At 44.8% G+C, this 20,574-nt stretch overlaps 1 protein-coding gene across 10 annotated transcripts in view; it reads left to right on the forward strand.

The window, feature by feature from the left end:
- The window catches only part of LOC106590532 (protein AF-10), a 115,148-nt gene that overhangs the window by 36,727 nt on the left and 57,847 nt on the right, over positions 1-20,574 (forward strand). For all 10 annotated transcript variants that reach the window (XR_014383092.1, XM_082970785.1, XM_082970787.1 and 7 more), the window contains 3 exons: positions 10,103-10,212; positions 10,342-10,445; positions 10,674-10,767. Coding sequence is in view for 9 of the 10 variants with exons in the window: in XM_082970785.1 (XP_082826911.1) it covers positions 10,103-10,212; positions 10,342-10,445; positions 10,674-10,767 (308 nt within the window). In the remaining variant the exon portion in view is untranslated. The remainder of the gene's footprint in view (positions 1-10,102; positions 10,213-10,341; positions 10,446-10,673; positions 10,768-20,574) is intronic.

Consider the following 20,574-nt stretch of genomic DNA (forward strand, 5'->3'; position numbering starts at 1 on the left):
CATTGAAACCAGTAACCTGTTGTTTCATAAAGACTTCCATATGCCACTGAAACCAGTAACCTGTTGTTTCATAAAGACTTCCATATGCCACTGAAACCAGTAACCTGTTGTTTCATAAAGACTTCCATATGCCATTGAAACCAGTAACCTGTTGTTTCATAAAGACCTCAATATGCCATTGAAACCAGTAACCTGTTGTTTCATAAAGACTTCCATATGCCACTGAAACCAGTAACCTGTTGTTTCATAAAGACTTCCATATGCCATTGAAACCAGTAACCTGTTGTTTTATAAAGACTTCCATATGCCATTGAAACCAGTAACCTGTTGTTTCATAAAGACTTCCATATGCCACTGAAACCAGTAACCTGTTGTTTCATAAAGACTTCCATATGTCACTGAAACCAGTAACCTGTTGTTTCATAAAGACTTCCATATGCCACTGAAACCAGTAACCTGTTGTTTCATAAAGACTTCCATATGCCACTGAAACCAGTAACCTGTTGTTTCATAAAGACTTCCATATGCCATTGAAACCAGTAACCTGTTGTTTCATAAAGACTTCCATATGCCACTGAAACCAGTAACCTGTTGTTTCATAAAGACTTCCATATGGCACTGAAACCAGTAACCTGTTGTTTCATAAAGACTTCCATATGCCACTGAAACCAGTAACCTGTTGTTTCATAAAGACTTCCATATGCCATTGAAACCAGTAACCTGTTGTTTCATAAAGACTTCCATATGCCATTGAAACCAGTAACCTGTTGTTTCATAAAGACTTCCATATGTCACTGAAACCAGTAACCTGTTGTTTCATAAAGACTTCCATATGCCACTGAAACCAGTAACCTGTTGTTTCATAAAGACTTCCATATGCCATTGAAACCAGTAACCTGTTGTTTCATAAAGACTTCCATATGCCACTGAAACCAGTAACCTGTTGTTTCATAAAGACTTCCATATGCCACTGAAACCAGTAACCTGTTGTTTCATAAAGACTTCCATATGCCACTGAAACCAGTAACCTGTTGTTTCATAAAGACTTCCATATGCCACTGAAACCAGTAACCTGTTGTTTTATAAAGACTTCCATATGCCACTGAAACCAGTAACCTGTTGTTTCATAAAGACTTCCATATGCCACTGAAACCAGTAACCTGTTGTTTCATAAAGACTTCCATATGCCACTGAAACCAGTAACCTGTTGTTTCATAAAGACTTCCATATGCCACTGAAACCAGTAACCTGTTGTTTCATAAAGACTTCCATATGCCATTGAAACCAGTAACCTGTTGTTTCATAAAGACTTCCATATGCCACTGAAACCAGTAACCTGTTGTTTCATAAAGACTTCCATATGCCATTGAAACCAGTAACCTGTTGTTTCATAAAGACTTCCATATGCCATTGAAACCAGTAACCTGTTGTTTCATAAAGACTTCCATATGCCATTGAAACCAGTAACCTGTTGTTTCATAAAGACTTCCATATGCCATTGAAACCAGTAACCTGTTGTTTCATAAAGACTTCCATATGCCACTGAAACCAGTAACCTGTTGTTTCATAAAGACTTCCATATGCCATTGAAACCAGTAACCTGTTGTTTCATAAAGACTTCCATATGCCACTGAAACCAGTAACCTGTTGTTTCATAAAGACTTCCATATGCCACTGAAACCAGTAACCTGTTGTTTCATAAAGACTTCCATATGCCATTGAAACCAGTAACCTGTTGTTTCATAAAGACGTCAATATGCCATTGAAACCAGTAACCTGTTGTTTCATAAAGACTTCCATATGCCATTGAAACCAGTAACCTGTTTCTGTCATGTTTTATTGGTTGTCAACTTCCTTTCATTTTCCAGTTGCCAAATATACATTCGCGCATAACCGACTGCCTTTTGTGCAATGCTGCTCTAATAATGTTGAGGAATAATATTTTATAAACATTTTAAGCAGAATGTTCTGATGTGTGTTGCACCAGATTTTCGAAAAATGTTTTTTGTTTTATGTACCGTAATTTCCGGACTATTAAGCGCACCTGTATATAAGCCGCACCCACTGAATTAATTTAAAAAATATATTTTGAACATAAATAAGCCGCACATGTCTATAAGCCGCAGGTGCCTACCGGTACATTGAAACAAATGAACTTTACACAGGCTTTAACGAAACACGGCTTGTAACAAAAATAAATAGGCTTTAACGAAACACGGCTTGTAACAAAAATAAATAGGCTTTAACGAAACACGGCTTGTAACAAAAAATAAAAAACTAACTGTCTTTTTGCACTAAGTCAATTCCTCACGCTGCTGTTTCCAACGTCTTATCATCGACTCATTAAGACCAAGCTCCCGTGCAGCAGCTCTATTTCCTTTTCCAACAGCCAGATCAATCACCTTCAACTTGAAAGCTGCATCATATGCATTTCTCCGTGTCTTTGCCATGATGAGGGTGACAAAATGACTACCGTAATCAGAATGATGGGAAGTTTGAGAGCGCTCGATTTAATCTAAACAGTAAACAAAAAAGTTGTTTGACCGTAACCCGTTGGCAATTTCATTGGTCTAATGAAAGCTTCATGCCGCCAAAAAACTGAGCACGTCACAGAATGTGTTTTAATTTTTTTTTAAAACAATTAAATGAAAGCGGGAAAAATCCATATATTAGCCGCGTCATTGTTTAAGCCGCGAGTTTCAAAGCCTGGGAAAAAAGTTGCGGCTTATAGTCCGGAATTTACGGTAGCTTTATACTGGTTGTGTAAATGTGGGATCTATCACCCCATAACTGTCCCAGAGTCTTTGGGCTATTTCTCTCTCCAAACTGACCAATAAAATAGGTCAACTTTTCTTTTATGTGGGACAGTAGATTGACATAGGCTCATAGGTGGCGTGTCCATAAGGCTAGGGGAAGCTAAACTTTCCTTAAGTCAAAATTATTTAGCCTAATTAGCCTACTCCTGTTCATACAGAAATAAATCAAATCATTCAAAATAGGCTACTAAAGCATGATTTGGCCACAGAGGATCATTAGCTTCCCCTAGCCTACAAAATAAAAATGTGGATTGTTTTAAATTGCGTTGCCTACAGTCGGAAGGAAAAGGCAAACACTAAATAGATTAGTGATGCACCGATATCCAATATTTTCCTTACCGAAAAATATGATTCTGATATTTTCCTTACCGAAAAATATGATTCTGATATTTTCCTTACCGAAAAATATGATACTGATATTTTCCTTACCGAAAAAAAAGATACCGATATTTTCCTTGCCAAATTTTTTGTTGTTGATTTATTAAAAATGTTAGCGTTTTTTTTAAGCATTCTAGTACAGTTAAATAGTTAACACACACACAGACGCAGTGGTCTAAAGCACTGTATCTCATTGCAAGATGCGTCACTACAGTCCCTGGTTCGAATCCAGGCTATATTACTTACTTGCGTTGCAGTTTTGTTAATTTCTTCAGTAGTTTCATTCTCAACCTGGATTTCTATGGAACGCCGTTTGGGTCTTCGCGTGTCAAAAAAGATACGGACAAATAAGCTTGTTGACCAACCAGGATCTGAATATGACTGCCCATCACATAAGAATTTAATGCATTCATACATTCTTTACGTTATTACACATTGATTACACTATCACTCGTATTTCATATGTGACAACGATTCATCGATACGCATGCTATGATGCTGGTAAAGTTGTCTCGCGCACCAACAGTGCTGGTCATAATAAACATTTTAAAAAGATAGCTAGCTAGCTCATGGATGCAAACAATTTTCTTCCCCAAAAACATAGCAAAACGACAATCTGTTTCAGTAGCTATAGCTAGCTAGCTAACTATCTAGCTAGGTGTCATCATCTAAAATAACCCTAATTTATAAGACTGTTCATATTTGATTAATGGTGGTCTATGTGAAGCTAGCCACAATAAGGATTAGCCACAATAATGGACTTTGCGGTTAGCCTTCAAAATAAAGTATGGCATAATTCTACTATTTATATTCATTTCGTCACTGTCAATGACACACCTTTATTTTGAAGGCACCCCACAAATTCCACTATTGTGCCTAATCCTTATTGTGGCTAGCTTCACAACATATAATTCCGGTCCGGTCGAGCGTCACTAGCCAGATGAAGCTAGCTGGCTGCTTATAACGTTAGCTTTGGGCAACAGGGTTAAGTAGCTGGCTAGCCATTTATTTTCATGAACTGAAGTTCAATTTCAATAGGCGAACAACAAGTGGCAACCTAGATAATACTTACTCACAAGCATTCCTAAATCATTGTTAAGAATAATGAAAATGACTGCAGTTTCTACTGGTCATTGTTTTCAAGCTGGTTGTATTGGTGCTAGCTAGGTACCAAGCCAAAGCTAGCTACCCCAGAAGTTGCTGTTCAAACAAATTATGCTTTATTACCAATGTGGTATAGTAAACACATCATTCGTGGCTGGTGTTTGCTTGTTTGCAGACTTTTTTGTACAGTTTTGCTACTGTATCTTTTTTGACACGCAAACGGTGTTCCGTAGTATGTATGTCGTGAAGCTAATAGCAGTGACGCTATTACTGTGTAACTCCGGTAGGGCAACATCTGAAAAATAGCACACTTGGTAGTGTGTACCGGTGCTCGACCAGTCGTCGAAAGCCAACATCACCCATGACAGAGAACGGTTGATTGTCAAGGGCAATGTCACCATTGGCTTTAATGGATTTCGCCTTTGAGTTGTCTCGCTGAAATGTTCTTACTCTTTCAAATGACTGCTCGACTTGTTGACTGCTCGATCCACACAGCAGACATTGTGGGCTAGGTTACGGATGCTGTATTGCAAGTGTAGCGCAAAATTTTACGTGGCGTCATTATGTCATGTACCTACGTTATATAGGTTGCTAGATCAAATCCCCGAGCTGACAAGTTGAAACTCTGTCGTTCTGCCCCTGAACAAGGCAGTTAACCCAATGTTCCTAGGTTGTCATTGTAAATAAGAATTTGTTCTTTACTGGCTTGCCTAGTTAAATAAAGGTTAAAAAAGAAAAAAAACATATATAGGTATGCACGGCAGCTTTGACATCAGTTTTTAACATCGGCGTTAAACTAGACATCGGGCCGATACCAATGTTAGCATTTTTAGCTAATATCGGCCAATTCCGAAATGTTCATCGATATATCGTGCATCCCTAAAATGGATGATTGTTGAGTTGCAGCTGTCAGTGAGAAGTCAAAATGCAACCGCTGCGCCTCTCGGGAGGCCTCCTCCTAGTTTAGATGGACGTCATATTCTGTTTGTGTCTCCCCTTCTCATAGGCCTATTACATGGACAACGTCGTTTTTATTGATCTTTTGTCAGTCAGCAGAGTAGGCTACCCTGTCATTTGTTGTTAAAAAAGATTCTGCTCGTCTTCAGTCATATACAGTGCATTCGGAAAGTATTCAGACTCCTTGACTTTTTCTACATTTAGTTACGTTACAGCCTTATTCTAAAATGTATTATTACATTTTTTATTTTGTCATCAATCTACACCAGGTATTACCCCCAAGGGTACGCGCAATGCCGTCGGGGTACGCCAAATAAAAATGTGATTCATATTAAAATATTTTTTTTACATTTTTTTTCTTCACATTTTCAAAAAGTCCATTTATATTAACCAACGGGGCTATACATTTGGGTGAGTTTTTTTCTCTCGCCTGAGTAGCCTCATTTCACTGCCAATTTTTTTTTAAACCATCAAGTGTTCAGTGATATAACAACACATTGTCAAATATAGGTAGCCTGTAACGCGCGTGCAAGCAGTTGCTCCCGACGCCACTTGGGTACACTGCAGCATCCACCAAGAGGTTCTTGCTGCCAAGGGAATGCCTGACAGTTTGAAAAAAGTTTTGGACACTACAGTGAAAATGGTTCACATTGTTAAAGCAAGTTCCCTGAACTCGCATGTATTTTCTGCACTATGCAATGATATGGGCAGTGACCATGTAACACTTTTACAACATACAGAAGTGTGCTGGTTATCAAGGGGCAAAGTATTGACACGTTTTTTTGAATTGAGAGACGAGCTTAAAGTTTTCTTTCTGACCGCATGATGACGAGTTTCTCAGACGACTGGCCCATCTGGGTGATGTTTTTTCTCACCTGAATGATCTGAATCTAGGATTACAGGCACTCTCCGCAACTATATTCAATGTGCGGGACAAAATTGAGGCTATGATTTAAGAAGTTGGGCAACACACAGGTCTTTCCATAATTGTAAGATTTGTTTGTGTGCAAATGAACTCAAGCTTACGGACAATGTCAAATGTGATATAGCGAAGCACCTGAGTGAGTTGGGTGCACTATTACACAGGTACTTTCCCAAAACGGACGACACAAACAACTGGATTCTCGTTATCCCTTTCATGCCCTGCCTCCAGTCCACTTACCGATATCTGAACAATAGAGCCTCATCAAAATTGCAACAAGCGGTTCTGTGAAAATTGAATTTAATCAGAAGCCACTGCCAGATTTCTGGATTGGGCTGCGCTCAGAGTATCCTGCCTTGGCAAATCGCGCTGTTAAGACACTGATGCCCTTTGCAACCACGTACCTATGTGAGAGTGGGTTCTCGGCCCTCACTAGCATGAAAACTAAATACAGGCACAGACTGTGTGTGGAAAATGATTTAAATCTGAGACTCTCTCCAATACAACCCAACATTGCAGAGTTATGTGCATCCTTTCAAGCACACCCTTATCATTAACCTGTGGTGAGTATTTCACAATTTTCGATGAACAAATAAGGTTTTATATGTAAGATGGTTAAATAAAGAACAAAATGATTGATTATTTTTATTTGTGCCCTGGTCCTATAAGAGCTCTTTGTCACTTCCCATTAGCCGGGTTGCGACGACAACTCACACTCATTCTTATGTTTAATAAATGTATAGTGTGTGTGTGTGTGGCAGGCTTACAATGATGGAAAAAAACAACATTTGAGAGTGCGCTGACCGTGGTGCTAGAGGGGTACGCAGCTGGAGGTTGAATGTTTGAAGGGGTACGAGACTATAAAAAGTTTGGGAACTGACTGATCTACACAGAATACCCCATAGTAACACAGCAAAAACAGGTTTGTAGAAATGTTTGAACATTTATTCATATTTTGAAAACATAAATACCTTATTTACATAAGTATTCAGACCCTTTGCTATGAGACTCAAAATTGAGCTCAGGTGCATCCTGTTTCCATTGATCATCCTTGATGTTTCTACAACTTGATTGGAGTCCACCTGTGGTAAAATCAATTGATTGAATGATTTGGAAAGGCACACACCTGTCTATTTAAGGTCCCACAGTTGGCAGTGCATGTCAGGGCAAAAACCAAGACATGAGGTTGAAGGAATTGTGGCCTCCATCATTCTTAAATGGAAGAAGGTTTTAACCTAGAGCTGGCCGCCCAGCCAAACTGAGCAAACGGGGAGAAGGGCCTTGGTCAGGGAGGTGACCAAAAAACCCGATGGTCACTCTGACAGAGCTCCAGAGTTCCTCTGTGGAGATGGGAGAACCATCTCTGCAGCACTCCACCAACCAGGCTTTTATGTTAGAGTGGCTAGACGGAAGCCATTCCTCAGTAAAAGGCACATGACAGCCTGCTTGGAGTTTGCCAAAAGGCACCTAAAGACTCTCAGACCACAAGAAACAAGATTATCTGGTCTGATGAAACCAAGATTGTACTCTATGCCCTGAATGCCAAACGTTATGTTTGGATGAAACCTGGCACCATCCCTATGGTGAAGCATGGTGGTGGCAGCATCATGCTGTGGGGATTTTTGTCAGTGGCAGGGACTGGGAAACTAGTCCGGATCCAGGAAAATATGAATGGAGCAAAGTACAGAGAGATCGTTGATCAAAACCTTCAGAGCGATCAGGACCTCAGACTGGGGCGAAGGTTCACCTTCCAACAGGACAACCCTAAGCACACAGCCAAGACAACGCAGAAGTGTTTTCTTGACAAAGTCTCAGAATGTCCTTGAGTGGCCCAGCCAGAGCCCGGACTTGAACCCAATCTAACATCTCTGGAGAGACCTGAAAATAGCTGTGCAGCGACACTCCCCATCCAACCTGACAGAGCTTGAGAGGATCTGCAGAGAAGAATGGGACAAACTCCCCAAATACAGGTGTGTCAAGCTTGTAGCGTCATAACCAAGAAGACTTGAGGCTGTAATCACTGCCAAAGGTGCTTCATTAAGTACTGAGTAAAGGGTCTGAATACTTATGTAAATGTGATATTTCCGGTTTTATTTTTTATACATTTGCAAAACTTTATAGAAACCCATTTTTGCTCTGTCATTATGGGGTATTGTGTGAAGATTGACGAGGGAAAAACACAATTTAATCCATTTTAGAATAAGACTCTAAAGTAACAAAATGTGGAAATATTGAAGAGATCTGAATTCTTTCCAAAGGCACTGTAAAGTGTAGTAGAATGAAATGGGTTTTACATTTTTTTCAAAGAAAGAAGAAACATATCTCATAAAAATACTAATTTAAAATAAGATTTATTGTCACATACACTGGATAGGTGCAGTGAGATGTGTTGTTTTACATGGTCGGCCATAGTAGTATGGCACCCCTGGAACAAATTAGGGTCAAGTGCCTTGCTCAAGGGTAGGCACATTGACAGGTTTTTCACTTTGTCGGCTTGGGTATTCGAACCAGCGACCTTTCGGTTACTGGCCCACCGCTGGCTACCTGCCGCGTCCTCTATGCTATATGCGCTCAGCCATTCATTGAATTGTCTTTTTTGCAATCAGTGGTTGAGTTATATTATTTGCCTAAATGATAATTATCCAATCTACTCATCACATTAGGAATAGCAGGCTTTCTAGCATAAGTCTACAAATGCGATGATGTATGGAATGCTTTTTTGGGGGGGGAGGGGGGTGCTTCCCCAAATGTGAAACTCACACGCCATTCATGCATAGGCTAGTGATTCTGCTGATCCTTACTGGTCTTGTTGAGGAAAATGTAAATGTGAACAGTTATTCTAACACCTTAAAGTGAAGACACACCTCATTGAATCCTTGACTTGCATGTCCTGTTTATATGAATGACCATATTCTAAATGTGATTTCTGTTATTCTGAGCAGCGTGTGTAGATGCCCTAATCAGGTTACCCACCCAATGCATATTGATAAATGGTAAACTTTCTCAAATGACCGGGAAATTAAAATGCTGCCGGTCAAATGTCCAGTGCCACATTTTCATAACGGAAACCCTGGTGTGTCTGTGTGCACGCGTGTGTCTATGGGGGGGCTCTGTGTTGTTTTATGGCCCTGTTTTATTGTCCTCTGCCAAATTCTTGGAGGGACTTCAAAACAACATCACCCTGACACCCCCCCCCCCCCCCCCCCATCCTCCTCCCCCTTGTCCCCTGGGGAGGTCAAAGGCAGGTCAGGGGTTCAACTGTAAGTTGAAGCGTGTTGTTGTTTCTGGAACTGAGGGAACAGAGAGAAAACAGAGGGAGGGAGAGAGGAAGGATTCACCACTATCTGACCTCTCGTTCAACTGGCTCTTTCCTGCTCTAGTTACGCGGCTCCACACATGGATTGAAATTGAAGGGGATTATGTGTATATCTGCCCTTTGGGCCCAAGTGGTGGGTGTTTTCAATAAGTTATGTGTGTCCTGAGGTTTACTCTCTCTCTGTGTGTGTGTGTAGGTTGGGCCCATGTGGTGTGTGTCCTGAGGTTTACTCTCTCTCTGTGTGTGTGTGTAGGTTGGGCCCATGTGGTGTGTGTCCTGAGGTTTACTCTCTCTCTCTCTGTGTGTGTGTGTGTGTAGGTTGGGCCCATGTGGTGTGTGTCCTGAGGTTTACTCTCTCTCTGTGTGTGTGTGTAGGTTGGGCCCATGTGGTGTGTGTCCTGAGGTTTACTCTCTCTCTCTCTGTGTGTGTGTAGGTTGGGCCCATGTGGTGTGTGTCCTGAGGTTTACTCTCTCTCTGTGTGTGTGTGTAGGTTGGGCCCATGTGGTGTGTGTCCTGAGGTTTACTCTCTCTCTCTCTGTGTGTGTGTGTAGGTTGGGCCCATGTGGTGTGTGTCCTGAGGTTTACTCTCTCTCTCTCTGTGTGTGTAGGTTGGGCCCATGTGGTGTGTGCCCTCTACATCCCTGAAGTGGAGTTTGCTAACGTCTCCACCATGGAACCCATCGTACTGCAGTCTGTCCCCCACGATCGCTACAACAAGGTACACACACACACACACACACACACACACACACACACACACACACACACACACACACACACACACACACACACTTCACTCTGTCCCTCCATTTCTGAGTGTGTGACTGGATGAGTTTCCTCTGTGTAGACGTGTTATATCTGTGAGGACCAGGGCAGAGAGAGTAAAGCTGCCACCGGAGCCTGCATGACCTGTAACAAACATGGCTGCCGACAAGCCTTCCACGTCACATGGTGAGCCAGCCCCTTTCAAATACCTCCAGCTTTATTAACACATGTTCACATTGTGAGCCACATTAAAATATCTACAACTTTATTAACACAGCAAAAAAGACATTACTGTCTATCTGTTAACATATTAAATACATCATCTCTCTCTCTGTCTTCAGTCTCTTTTCATTTTTTGACACATATCTCTAGCCCCTTCTTTCTCTTGACACTTCCTCTCTCTCCTCTCCTCAGTGCCCAGTTTGCTGGGTTGTTGTGTGAGGAGCAGGGGTCGGACGCAGACAACGTCAAGTACTGTGGCTACTGCAAGTATCACTATAGCAAACTGGTAAGATCTATCTCTCCATCTTTCTCTCTTTCTTTCTCCCTCTCTTTCTCCCTCTTTTTCTCCCTCTTTCTTTCTCTCTTTCGCTACTATTTTTGCTAACTGTCTTACTGTGCTGGGGAGAAACCTGGAAACCTGGAATCTAGTTGTGTTTGAATAGACCTCTCACATTCTTGCTTCCCTCTGTCTGAGCTTCGTGAAGGCCCACACTTCCCCTACACACACACACACACACACACACACACACACACACACACACACACACACACACACACACACACACACACACACACACACACACACACACACACACACACACACACACACACACACACACACACACACACACCTCTTGAATGACTTGGCTCTCCTCTGCCAATTACAACTGCTGAAAGTGGAGCCATCCGTTAATCTCCACCCCCTCTAGCTCCTCTCTCACTCTTTATTTTCTCTCCTCCCCCTCCCTCCTTCCCTTCTCGCTCTCTCTCCCTCCTTCCCTTCTCGCTCTCCCTCCCTCTTTCCCTTCTCGCTCTCCCTCCCTCCTTCCCTTCTCGCTCTCCCTCCTTCCCTTCTCGCTCTCCCTCCCTCCTTCCCTTCTCGCTCTCCCTCCCTCCTTCTCTTCTCGCTCTCCCTCCCTCCTTCCCTTCTCGCTCTCCCTCCCTCCTTCCCTTCTCGCTCTCCCTCCCTCCTTCCCTTCTCGCTCTCCCTCCCTCCTTCCCTTCTCGCTCTCCCTCCCTCCTTCCCTTCTCGCTCTCTCTCCCTCCTTCCCTTCTCGCTCTCCCCCTCCCTCCTTCCCTTCTCGCTCTCCTCCTCCCTCCTTCCCTTCTCGCTCTCCCTCCCTCCTTCCCTTCTCGCTCTCCCTCCCTCCTTCCCTTCTCGCTCTCCCTCCCTCCTTCCCTTCTCGCTCTCTCTCCCTCCTTCCCTTCTCGCTCTCCCTCCCTCCTTCCCTTCTCGCTCTCCCTCCCTCCTTCCCTTCTCGCTCTCCCTCCCTCCTTCCCTTCTCGCTCTCCCTCCCTCCTTCCCTTCTCGCTCTCCCTCCCTCCGTCCTTCCTTCTCGCTCTCCTCCTCCGTCCGTCCTTCTCGCTCTCCCTCCCTCCTTCCCTTCTCGCTCTCCCTCCCTCCTTCCCTTCTCGCTCTCCCTCCCTCCTTCCCTTCTTGCTCTCCCTCCCTCCGTCCGTCCTTCTCGCTCTCCTCCTCCCTCCTTCCCTTCTCGCTCTCCTTCCCTTCTCGCTCTCCCACCTTCCCTTCTCGCTCTCCTCCTCCCTCCTTCCCTTCTCGCTCTCCTCCTCCCTCCTTCTCTTCTCGCTCTCCTCCTCCCTCCTTCCCTTCTCGCTCTCCTCCTCCCTCCTTCCCTTCTCGCTCTCCTCCTCCCTCCTTCCCTTCTCGCTCTCCTCCTCCCTCCTTCCCTTCTCGCTCTCCCCCTCCCTGCTTCTCTTCTCGCTCTCCCCCTCCCTCCTTCCCTTCTCGCTCTCCCGCCTTCCCTTCTCGCTCTCCTTCCCTTCTCGCTCTCCCACCTTCCCTTCTCGCTCTCCTCCTCCCTCCTTCCCTTCTCGCTCTCCCCCTCCCTCCTTCCCTTCTCGCTCTCCTCCTCCCTCCTTCTCTTCTCGCTCTCCTCCTCCCTCCTTCCCTTCTCGCTCTCCCGCCTTCCCTTCTCGCTCTCCTTCCCTTCTCGCTCTCCCACCTTCCCTTCTCGCTCTCCTCCTCCCTCCTTCCCTTCTCGCTCTCCCCCTCCCTCCTTCCCTTCTCGCTCTCCCACCTTCCCTTCTCGCTCTCCCCCTCCCTCCTTCCCTTCTCGCTCTCCTCCTCCCGCCTTCCCTTCTCGCTCTCCTCCTCCCTCCTTCCCTCTCGCTCTCCTCCCCCTCTCCCCCTCCCTCCTTTCCTTCTCGCTCTCCTCCTCCCTCCCTCCTTCCTTCTCACTCTCCTCTTCCCTCCTTCCCTTCTCGCTCTCCCCCTCCCTCCTTCCCTTCTCGCTCTCCCCCTCCCTCCTTCCCTTCTCGCTCTCCTCCTCCCTCCCTCCTTCCCTTCTCACTCTCCTCCTCCCTCCTTCCCTTCTCGCTCTCCCCCTCCCTCCTTCCCTTCTCGCTCTCCTCCTCCCTCCTTCCCTTCTCGCTCTCCCTCTCCCTCTCCCCCTCCCTCCTTTCCTTCTCGCTCTCCTCCTCCTTCCCTCCTTCCCTTCTCACTCTCCCCCTCCCTCCTTCCCTTCTCGCTCTCCCCCTCCCTCCTTCCCTTCTCGCTCTCCTCCTCCCTCCTTCCCTTCTCGCTCTCCTCCTCCCTCTCCCTCTCCCCCTCCCTCCTTTCCTTCTCGCTCTCCTCCTCCTTCCCTCCTTCCCTTCTCACTCTCCCCCTCCCTCCTTCCCTTCTCGCTCTCCCCCTCCCTCCTTCCTTTCTCGCTCTCTTCCTCCCTCCTTCCCTTCTCGCTCTCCTCCTTCCCTTCTCGCTCTCCCTCCCTCCACCCAAACATCCATTCCCTCTCTCCTCTTTTGCCCCACTCCTCTCAAGCTTCTCTCTTTCCCCCTCTCCAGCCTTCTCTCCCCCACCCCATCCCTCTCCCCCTCCATCAACCCCATCTAATCTCATTGACAAATCAGCAGTGCCTCCCAGGCCCTTTGTCCCCTTCACCCTCTACCCCCCTGCCCCCTGTATGCTAAGCCCAGGCCGGGTGCAGCGGTTTGGGTTACAGCGGCAGGGCGAGGTCTCTAGGGTCTGGAGCTCCACTCTGACACTGGACCTCTGCACCAGACGACAGCCCCAGTCCACAGGGCTTCCTCTCTGGCTGTCTGGGGCTGGGAGAGTGGAAGGGGTGGAGGGTGAGGGGTACTGAGGTTAGGGTTACAAGTGGGTAAAGAGATGCTTACCAATTCACATTTGTACACACCACTCCACACAGACACACTATAAATGCTTTCACTCACATACCATACACTCGCTCTCTCTTTCCCTCTCTTCTCTCCCTCTCAGAGCTCTTTGGAGCGAGAGCCCCGGCTGTGTCACAGATTTTGTGCTCCACCCCTACCATCCATCAAGGGGAAATACACACGCACGCACGCACGCACGCACGCACGCACGCACGCACGCACGCACGCACGCACGCACGCACGCACGCCACACACACACACCACACACACACACACACACACACACACACACACACACACACACACACACACACACACAGTGGGGGTAGGATTCTGACTGAAGCATTGGGGTTTAAATGGGGGTGGGTAGCATTAGATAAAGCAATGGCTTTACATTATTTAGCGCCCTTTGCGCGCGCACTCACTCACTCCACACACACACACACACACACACACACACACACACACACACACACACACACACACACACACACACACACAGTGATGACATTTTCTGATGTTAACAAATGCTTGTAGTTCTATTGATCCTGTGTAATGGCTTTGTATGGTGGGTCTGATATAATTAGTCTGGTACAGAATAGAGGAGAAGAGAAACACATGAGAAGGAATCAATGACAGACAAGCCAATGTTGGTAGCAGAATGGATTTCACAAGACGCCACATGGCTTGATGAATGTCATGCTCAGAACATGTGACATTTACTGGTTTTGTCTTGTCGTGACTAGTGACATTGTGATGTTTTTACATGAATAATCCTCTTGTGGTCAATGGGGTCATAGATAATGATGTTCTCTTACAGTAGACAAGAAAGGGCTCAACGTTTGTTTTCCTTCAATAGATTGGTGGTAAATCTAGTCAACTTGAAATATTCTGCTGTTGGTATATTGTGCCTGGGAGATGTAGAGGGGAAGGGTCCTTTCAGTGTGTGTGTACATTTTAGGGCTGGCACAATCGCCTTATAACCGTGTAATCGACTGTTATGGATGAACACCGTCATGAAGAGAAAATGATATAACCGTAAAAAAAATGTTTTTTGGGGGTGGAACGAACAACTGACTGAAGATGGGACGGCTGGGTATTCACGCTGTTGAGTCTGTTTCTTTAGTAACATGGACTCTTAACAACTGACTGAAGAAGGGACGGCTGGGTATTCACGCTGTTGAGTCTGTTTCTTTAGTAACATGGACTCTTAACAACTGACTGAAGAAGGGACGGCTGGGTATTCAGGCGGTTGAGTCTGTTTCTTTAGTAACATGGACTCTTAACAACTGACTGAAGAAGGGACGGCTGGGTATTCACGCTGTTGAGTCTGTTTCTTTAGTAACATGGACTCTTAACAACTGACTGAAGGGACGGCTGGGTATTCACGCTGTTGAGTCTGTTTCTTTAGTAACATGGACTCTTAACAACTGACTGAAGAAGGGACGGCTGGGTATTCACGCTGTTGAGTCTGTTTCTTTAGTAACATGGACTCTTAACAACTGACTGAAGGGACGGCTGGGTATTCAGGCGGTTGAGTCTGTTTCTTTAGTAACATGGACTCTTAACAACTGACTGAAGGGACGGCTGGGTATTCACGCTGTTGAGTCTGTTTCTTTAGTAACATGGACTCTTAACAACTGACTGAAGAAGGGACGGCTGGGTATTCAGGCGGTTGAGTCTGTTTCTTTAGTAACATGGACTCTTAACAACTGACTGAAGAAGGGACGGCTGGGTATTCACGCTGTTGAGTCTGTTTCTTTAGTAACATGGACTCTTAACAACTGACTGAAGGGACGGCTGGGTATTCACGCTGTTGAGTCTGTTTCTTTAGTAACATGGACTCTTAACAACTGACTGAAGAAGGGACGGCTGGGTATTCACGCTGTTGAGTCTGTTTCTTTAGTAACATGGACTCTTAACAACTGACTGAAGGGACGGCTGGGTATTCACGCTGTTGAGTCTGTTTCTTTAGTAACATGGACTCTTAACAACTGACTGAAGAAGGGACGGCTGGGTATTCAGGCGGTTGAGTCTGTTTCTTTAGTAACATGGACTCTTAACAACTGACTGAAGAAGGGACGGCTGGGTATTCAGGCGGTTGAGTCTGTTTCTTTAGTAACATGGACTCTTAACAACTGACTGAAGGGACGGCTGGGTATTCACGCTGTTGAGTCTGTTTCTTTAGTAACATGGACTCTTAACAACTGACTGAAGAAGGGACGGCTGGGTATTCACGCTGTTGAGTCTGTTTCTTTAGTAACATGGACTCTTAACAACTGACTGAAGAAGGGACGGCTGGGTATTCACGCTGTTGAGTCTGTTTCTTTAGTAACATGGACTCTTAACAACTGACTGAAGAAGGGACGGCTGGGTATTCATGCTGTTGAGTCTGTTTCTTTAGTAACATGGACTCTTAACAACTGACTGAAGAAGGGACGGCTGGGTATTCACGCTGTTGAGTCTGTTTCTTTAGTAACATGGACTCTTAACAACTGACTGAAGGGACGGCTGGGTATTCACGCTGTTGAGTCTGTTTCTTTAGTAACATGGACTCTTAACAACTGACTGAAGGGACGGCTGGGTATTCACGCTGTTGAGTCTGTTTCTTTAGTAACATGGACTCTTAACAACTGACTGAAGAAGGGACGGCTGGGTATTCACGCTGTTGAGTCTGTTTCTTTAGTAACATGGACTCTTAACAACTGACTGAAGAAGGGACGGCTGGGTATTCATGCTGTTGAGTCTGTTTCTTTAGTAACATGGACTCTTAACAACTGACTGAAGGGACGGCTGGGTATTCACGCTGTTGAGTCTGTTTCTTTAGTAACATGGACTCTTAACAACTGACTGAAGGGACGGCTGGGTATTCAGGCGGTTGAGTCTGTTTCTTTAGTAACATGGACTCTTAACAACTGACTGAAGAAGGGACGGCTGGGTATTCACGCTGTTGAGTCTGTTTCTTTAGTAACATGGACTCTTAACAACTGACTGAAGAAGGGACGGCTGGGTATTCAGGCGGTTGAGTCTGTTTCTTTAGTAACATGGACTCTTAACAACTGACTGAAGAAGGGACGGCTGGGTATTCACGCTGTTGAGTCTGTTTCTTTAGTAACATGGACTCTTAACAACTGACTGAAGGGACGGCTGGGTATTCACGCTGTTGAGTCTGTTTCTTTAGTAACATGGACTCTTAACAACTGACTGAAGAAGGGACGGCTGGGTATTCAGGCGGTTGAGTCTGTTTCTTTAGTAACATGGACTCTTAACAACTGACTGAAGATGGGACGGCTGGGTATTCACGCTGTTGAGTCTGTTTCTTTAGTAACATGGACTCTTAACAACTGACTGAAGGGACGGCTGGGTATTCACGCTGTTGAGTCTGTTTCTTTAGTAACATGGACTCTTAACAACTGACTGAAGAAGGGACGGCTGGGTATTCAGGCGGTTGAGTCTGTTTCTTTAGTAACATGGACTCTTAACAACTGACTGAAGGGACGGCTGGGTATTCAGGCGGTTGAGTCTGTTTCTTTAGTAACATGGACTCTTAACAACTGACTGAAGAAGGGACGGCTGGGTATTCAGGCGGTTGAGTCTGTTTCTTTAGTAACATGGACTCTTAACAACTGACTGAAGGGACGGCTGGGTATTCACGCTGTTGAGTCTGTTTCTTTAGTAACATGGACTCTTAACAACTGACTGAAGAAGGGACGGCTGGGTATTCACGCTGTTGAGTCTGTTTCTTTAGTAACATGGACTCTTAACAACTGACTGAAGGGACGGCTGGGTATTCACGCGGTTGAGTCTGTTTCTTTAGTAACATGGACTCTTAACAACTGACTGAAGAAGGGACGGCTGGGTATTCACGCTGTTGAGTCTGTTTCTTTAGTAACATGGACTCTTAACAACTGACTGAAGAAGGGACGGCTGGGTATTCACGCTGTTGAGTCTGTTTCTTTAGTAACATGGACTCTTAACAACTGACTGAAGAAGGGACGGCTGGGTATTCACGCTGTTGAGTCTGTTTCTTTAGTAACATGGACTCTTAACAACTGACTGAAGGGACGGCTGGGTATTCAGGCGGTTGAGTCTGTTTCTTTAGTAACATGGACTCTTAACAACTGACTGAAGAAGGGACGGCTGGGTATTCACGCTGTTGAGTCTGTTTCTTTAGTAACATGGACTCTTAACAACTGACTGAAGAAGGGACGGCTGGGTATTCACGCTGTTGAGTCTGTTTCTTTAGTAACATGGACTCTTAACAACTGACTGAAGGGACGGCTGGGTATTCACGCTGTTGAGTCTGTTTCTTTAGTAACATGGACTCTTAACAACTGACTGAAGAAGGGACGGCTGGGTATTCAGGCGGTTGAGTCTGTTTCTTTAGTAACATGGACTCTTAACAACTGACTGAAGGGACGGCTGGGTATTCACGCTGTTGAGTCTGTTTCTTTAGTAACATGGACTCTTAACAACTGACTGAAGAAGGGACGGCTGGGTATTCAGGCGGTTGAGTCTGTTTCTTTAGTAACATGGACTCTTAACAACTGACTGAAGAAGGGACGGCTGGGTATTCACGCTGTTGAGTCTGTTTCTTTAGTAACATGGACTCTTAACAACTGACTGAAGAAGGGACGGCTGGGTATTCAGGCGGTTGAGTCTGTTTCTTTAGTAACATGGACTCTTAACAACTGACTGAAGGGACGGCTGGGTATTCACGCTGTTGAGTCTGTTTCTTTAGTAACATGGACTCTTAACAACTGACTGAAGAAGGGACGGCTGGGTATTCACGCTGTTGAGTCTGTTTCTTTAGTAACATGGACTCTTAACAACTGACTGAAGAAGGGACGGCTGGGTATTCACGCTGTTGAGTCTGTTTCTTTAGTAACATGGACTCTTAACAACTGACTGAAGGGACGGCTGGGTATTCACGCTGTTGAGTCTGTTTCTTTAGTAACATGGACTCTTAACAACTGACTGAAGGGACGGCTGGGTATTCAGGCGGTTGAGTCTGTTTCTTTAGTAACATGGACTCTTAACAACTGACTGAAGGGACGGCTGGGTATTCACGCTGTTGAGTCTGTTTCTTTAGTAACATGGACTCTTAACAACTGACTGAAGAAGGGACGGCTGGGTATTCAGGCGGTTGAGTCTGTTTCTTTAGTAACATGGACTCTTAACAACTGACTGAAGAAGGGACGGCTGGGTATTCACGCTGTTGAGTCTGTTTCTTTAGTAACATGGACTCTTAACAACTGACTGAAGATGGGACGGCTGGGTATTCACGCTGTTGAGTCTGTTTCTTTAGTAACATGGACTCTTAACAACTGACTGAAGAAGGGACGGCTGGGTATTCACGCTGTTGAGTCTGTTTCTTTAGTAACATGGACTCTTAACAACGTGCTGAAACAAGCAAGGTGTTGTAGTGAATGAGTCTTCGGTTGCCTAGGCAACTCCCCCCTCCCTGCAGCAGCAGCATACATATAAATATAATGAATAGAACAGGGTTGGAACCTCTAACCCTGGCAATTTGACTGGTAAACATCATGGGTACACTCGCAATGGCTGCCTGGTAATGTGATGCATTCATTTCCATGGTAATGTAGAATGTTCATTCAATGTATGTTAACTGATATCATATGGCTCATGCAATGTAGTAATGTCCCAGACCCCCAAAAAATCTTGGTCGACCAAGAGTCGTCTGTTCTTTCGACCAATCGACTGGTCGAAATTTTAAAACGTGAGTTTTTCCATATATAGACACACACCTATGTGTTCATATTTGTTTTACTATATGTAGGCTACTGAGCTTGTCTGATGCTTTAAGCACACTGTGATTAAATAATTAAGAAACAGAAATGACTCAAGAGGGAGCCAGAGAAAAAAAACTCTTCCCAAACCACCGCCTCCCGCTGCTTCTGGCCTTCGCAAATGTCACGGTTGTCGTAGTGATGAGACCAAAACGCAGCAGGTATGTGTATGCTCATCTTGACGTTTATTAACTCAGAATGAACGTACAAAAATAACAAAAGAACGTACGATCAACAAAACAGTCTGGCAAGGCACAAGGCTAAACACAGAACAATCTCCCACAAATGACAAACACAAACACACCCTAATATATGGGACTCTCAATCAAAGGCAAATAGACAACACCTGCCTTCAACTGAGAGTCCCAACCCCAATTAACCAAACATAGAAACAGACACACTAGACTAAACATAGAATACATGAAAATCAAACAGTGCCCAAAAACCCCGGAATACTTAAATCAAATGCCCCTTCAACAAACACACCACCCCGAACCACATAAAACGAATACCCTCTGCCACGTCCTGACCAAACTACAATGACAATTAACCCTTATACTGGTCAGGACGTGACAGCAAATTGTGCCATTACGCTCCCGAGTTGGCAGTAATAGGCTACGCCTGGGGTCAGCAACCTTTTCCATTTGGAGTGCCAATTTATCTTTCCATTTTTACCGATCCGCCGTGCCAGTTATGATTTTCATATGCACATTTTTGTGGAACAGTTAATTTATTTTATAATAAAGCCTTCGTAGCTCAAAATCATTGTCATCTGATTAATACAAATTCTATCTAAATATAAATCAAAATTATACAAATCTAAAAATAACTTATATTGCCAACTATGTAAAAATAGCCTACATAAAGCCAACCAATAAAAACATTGCAGCCTGCGGGTAGAAAACATCCTGATAAAAATAAATCACATTGGCTAGCATGGCCTGTCTGCAAGGAACTTGACACATTGTATCAACTTGGTCCAGTCTGAAGCTGGTGCTAACAAACTTGCAACATTGTATAACATATTCTGGACCCTCAGAGTTTCCAGCACCAGTGAGCTCCGGGCAGACACAGCTGGAGGCTATTTGCGCGAGGGATAAGAAGTAATCAAGTAGGCCTATTTTATGACCTTTCCACCGGTCAGA

The sequence above is a fragment of the Salmo salar genome, chromosome 29, assembly GCF_965601325.2.
Source record: "Salmo salar chromosome 29, fSalSal1, whole genome shotgun sequence".
NCBI classification, from domain to species: domain Eukaryota; kingdom Metazoa; phylum Chordata; class Actinopteri; order Salmoniformes; family Salmonidae; genus Salmo; species Salmo salar.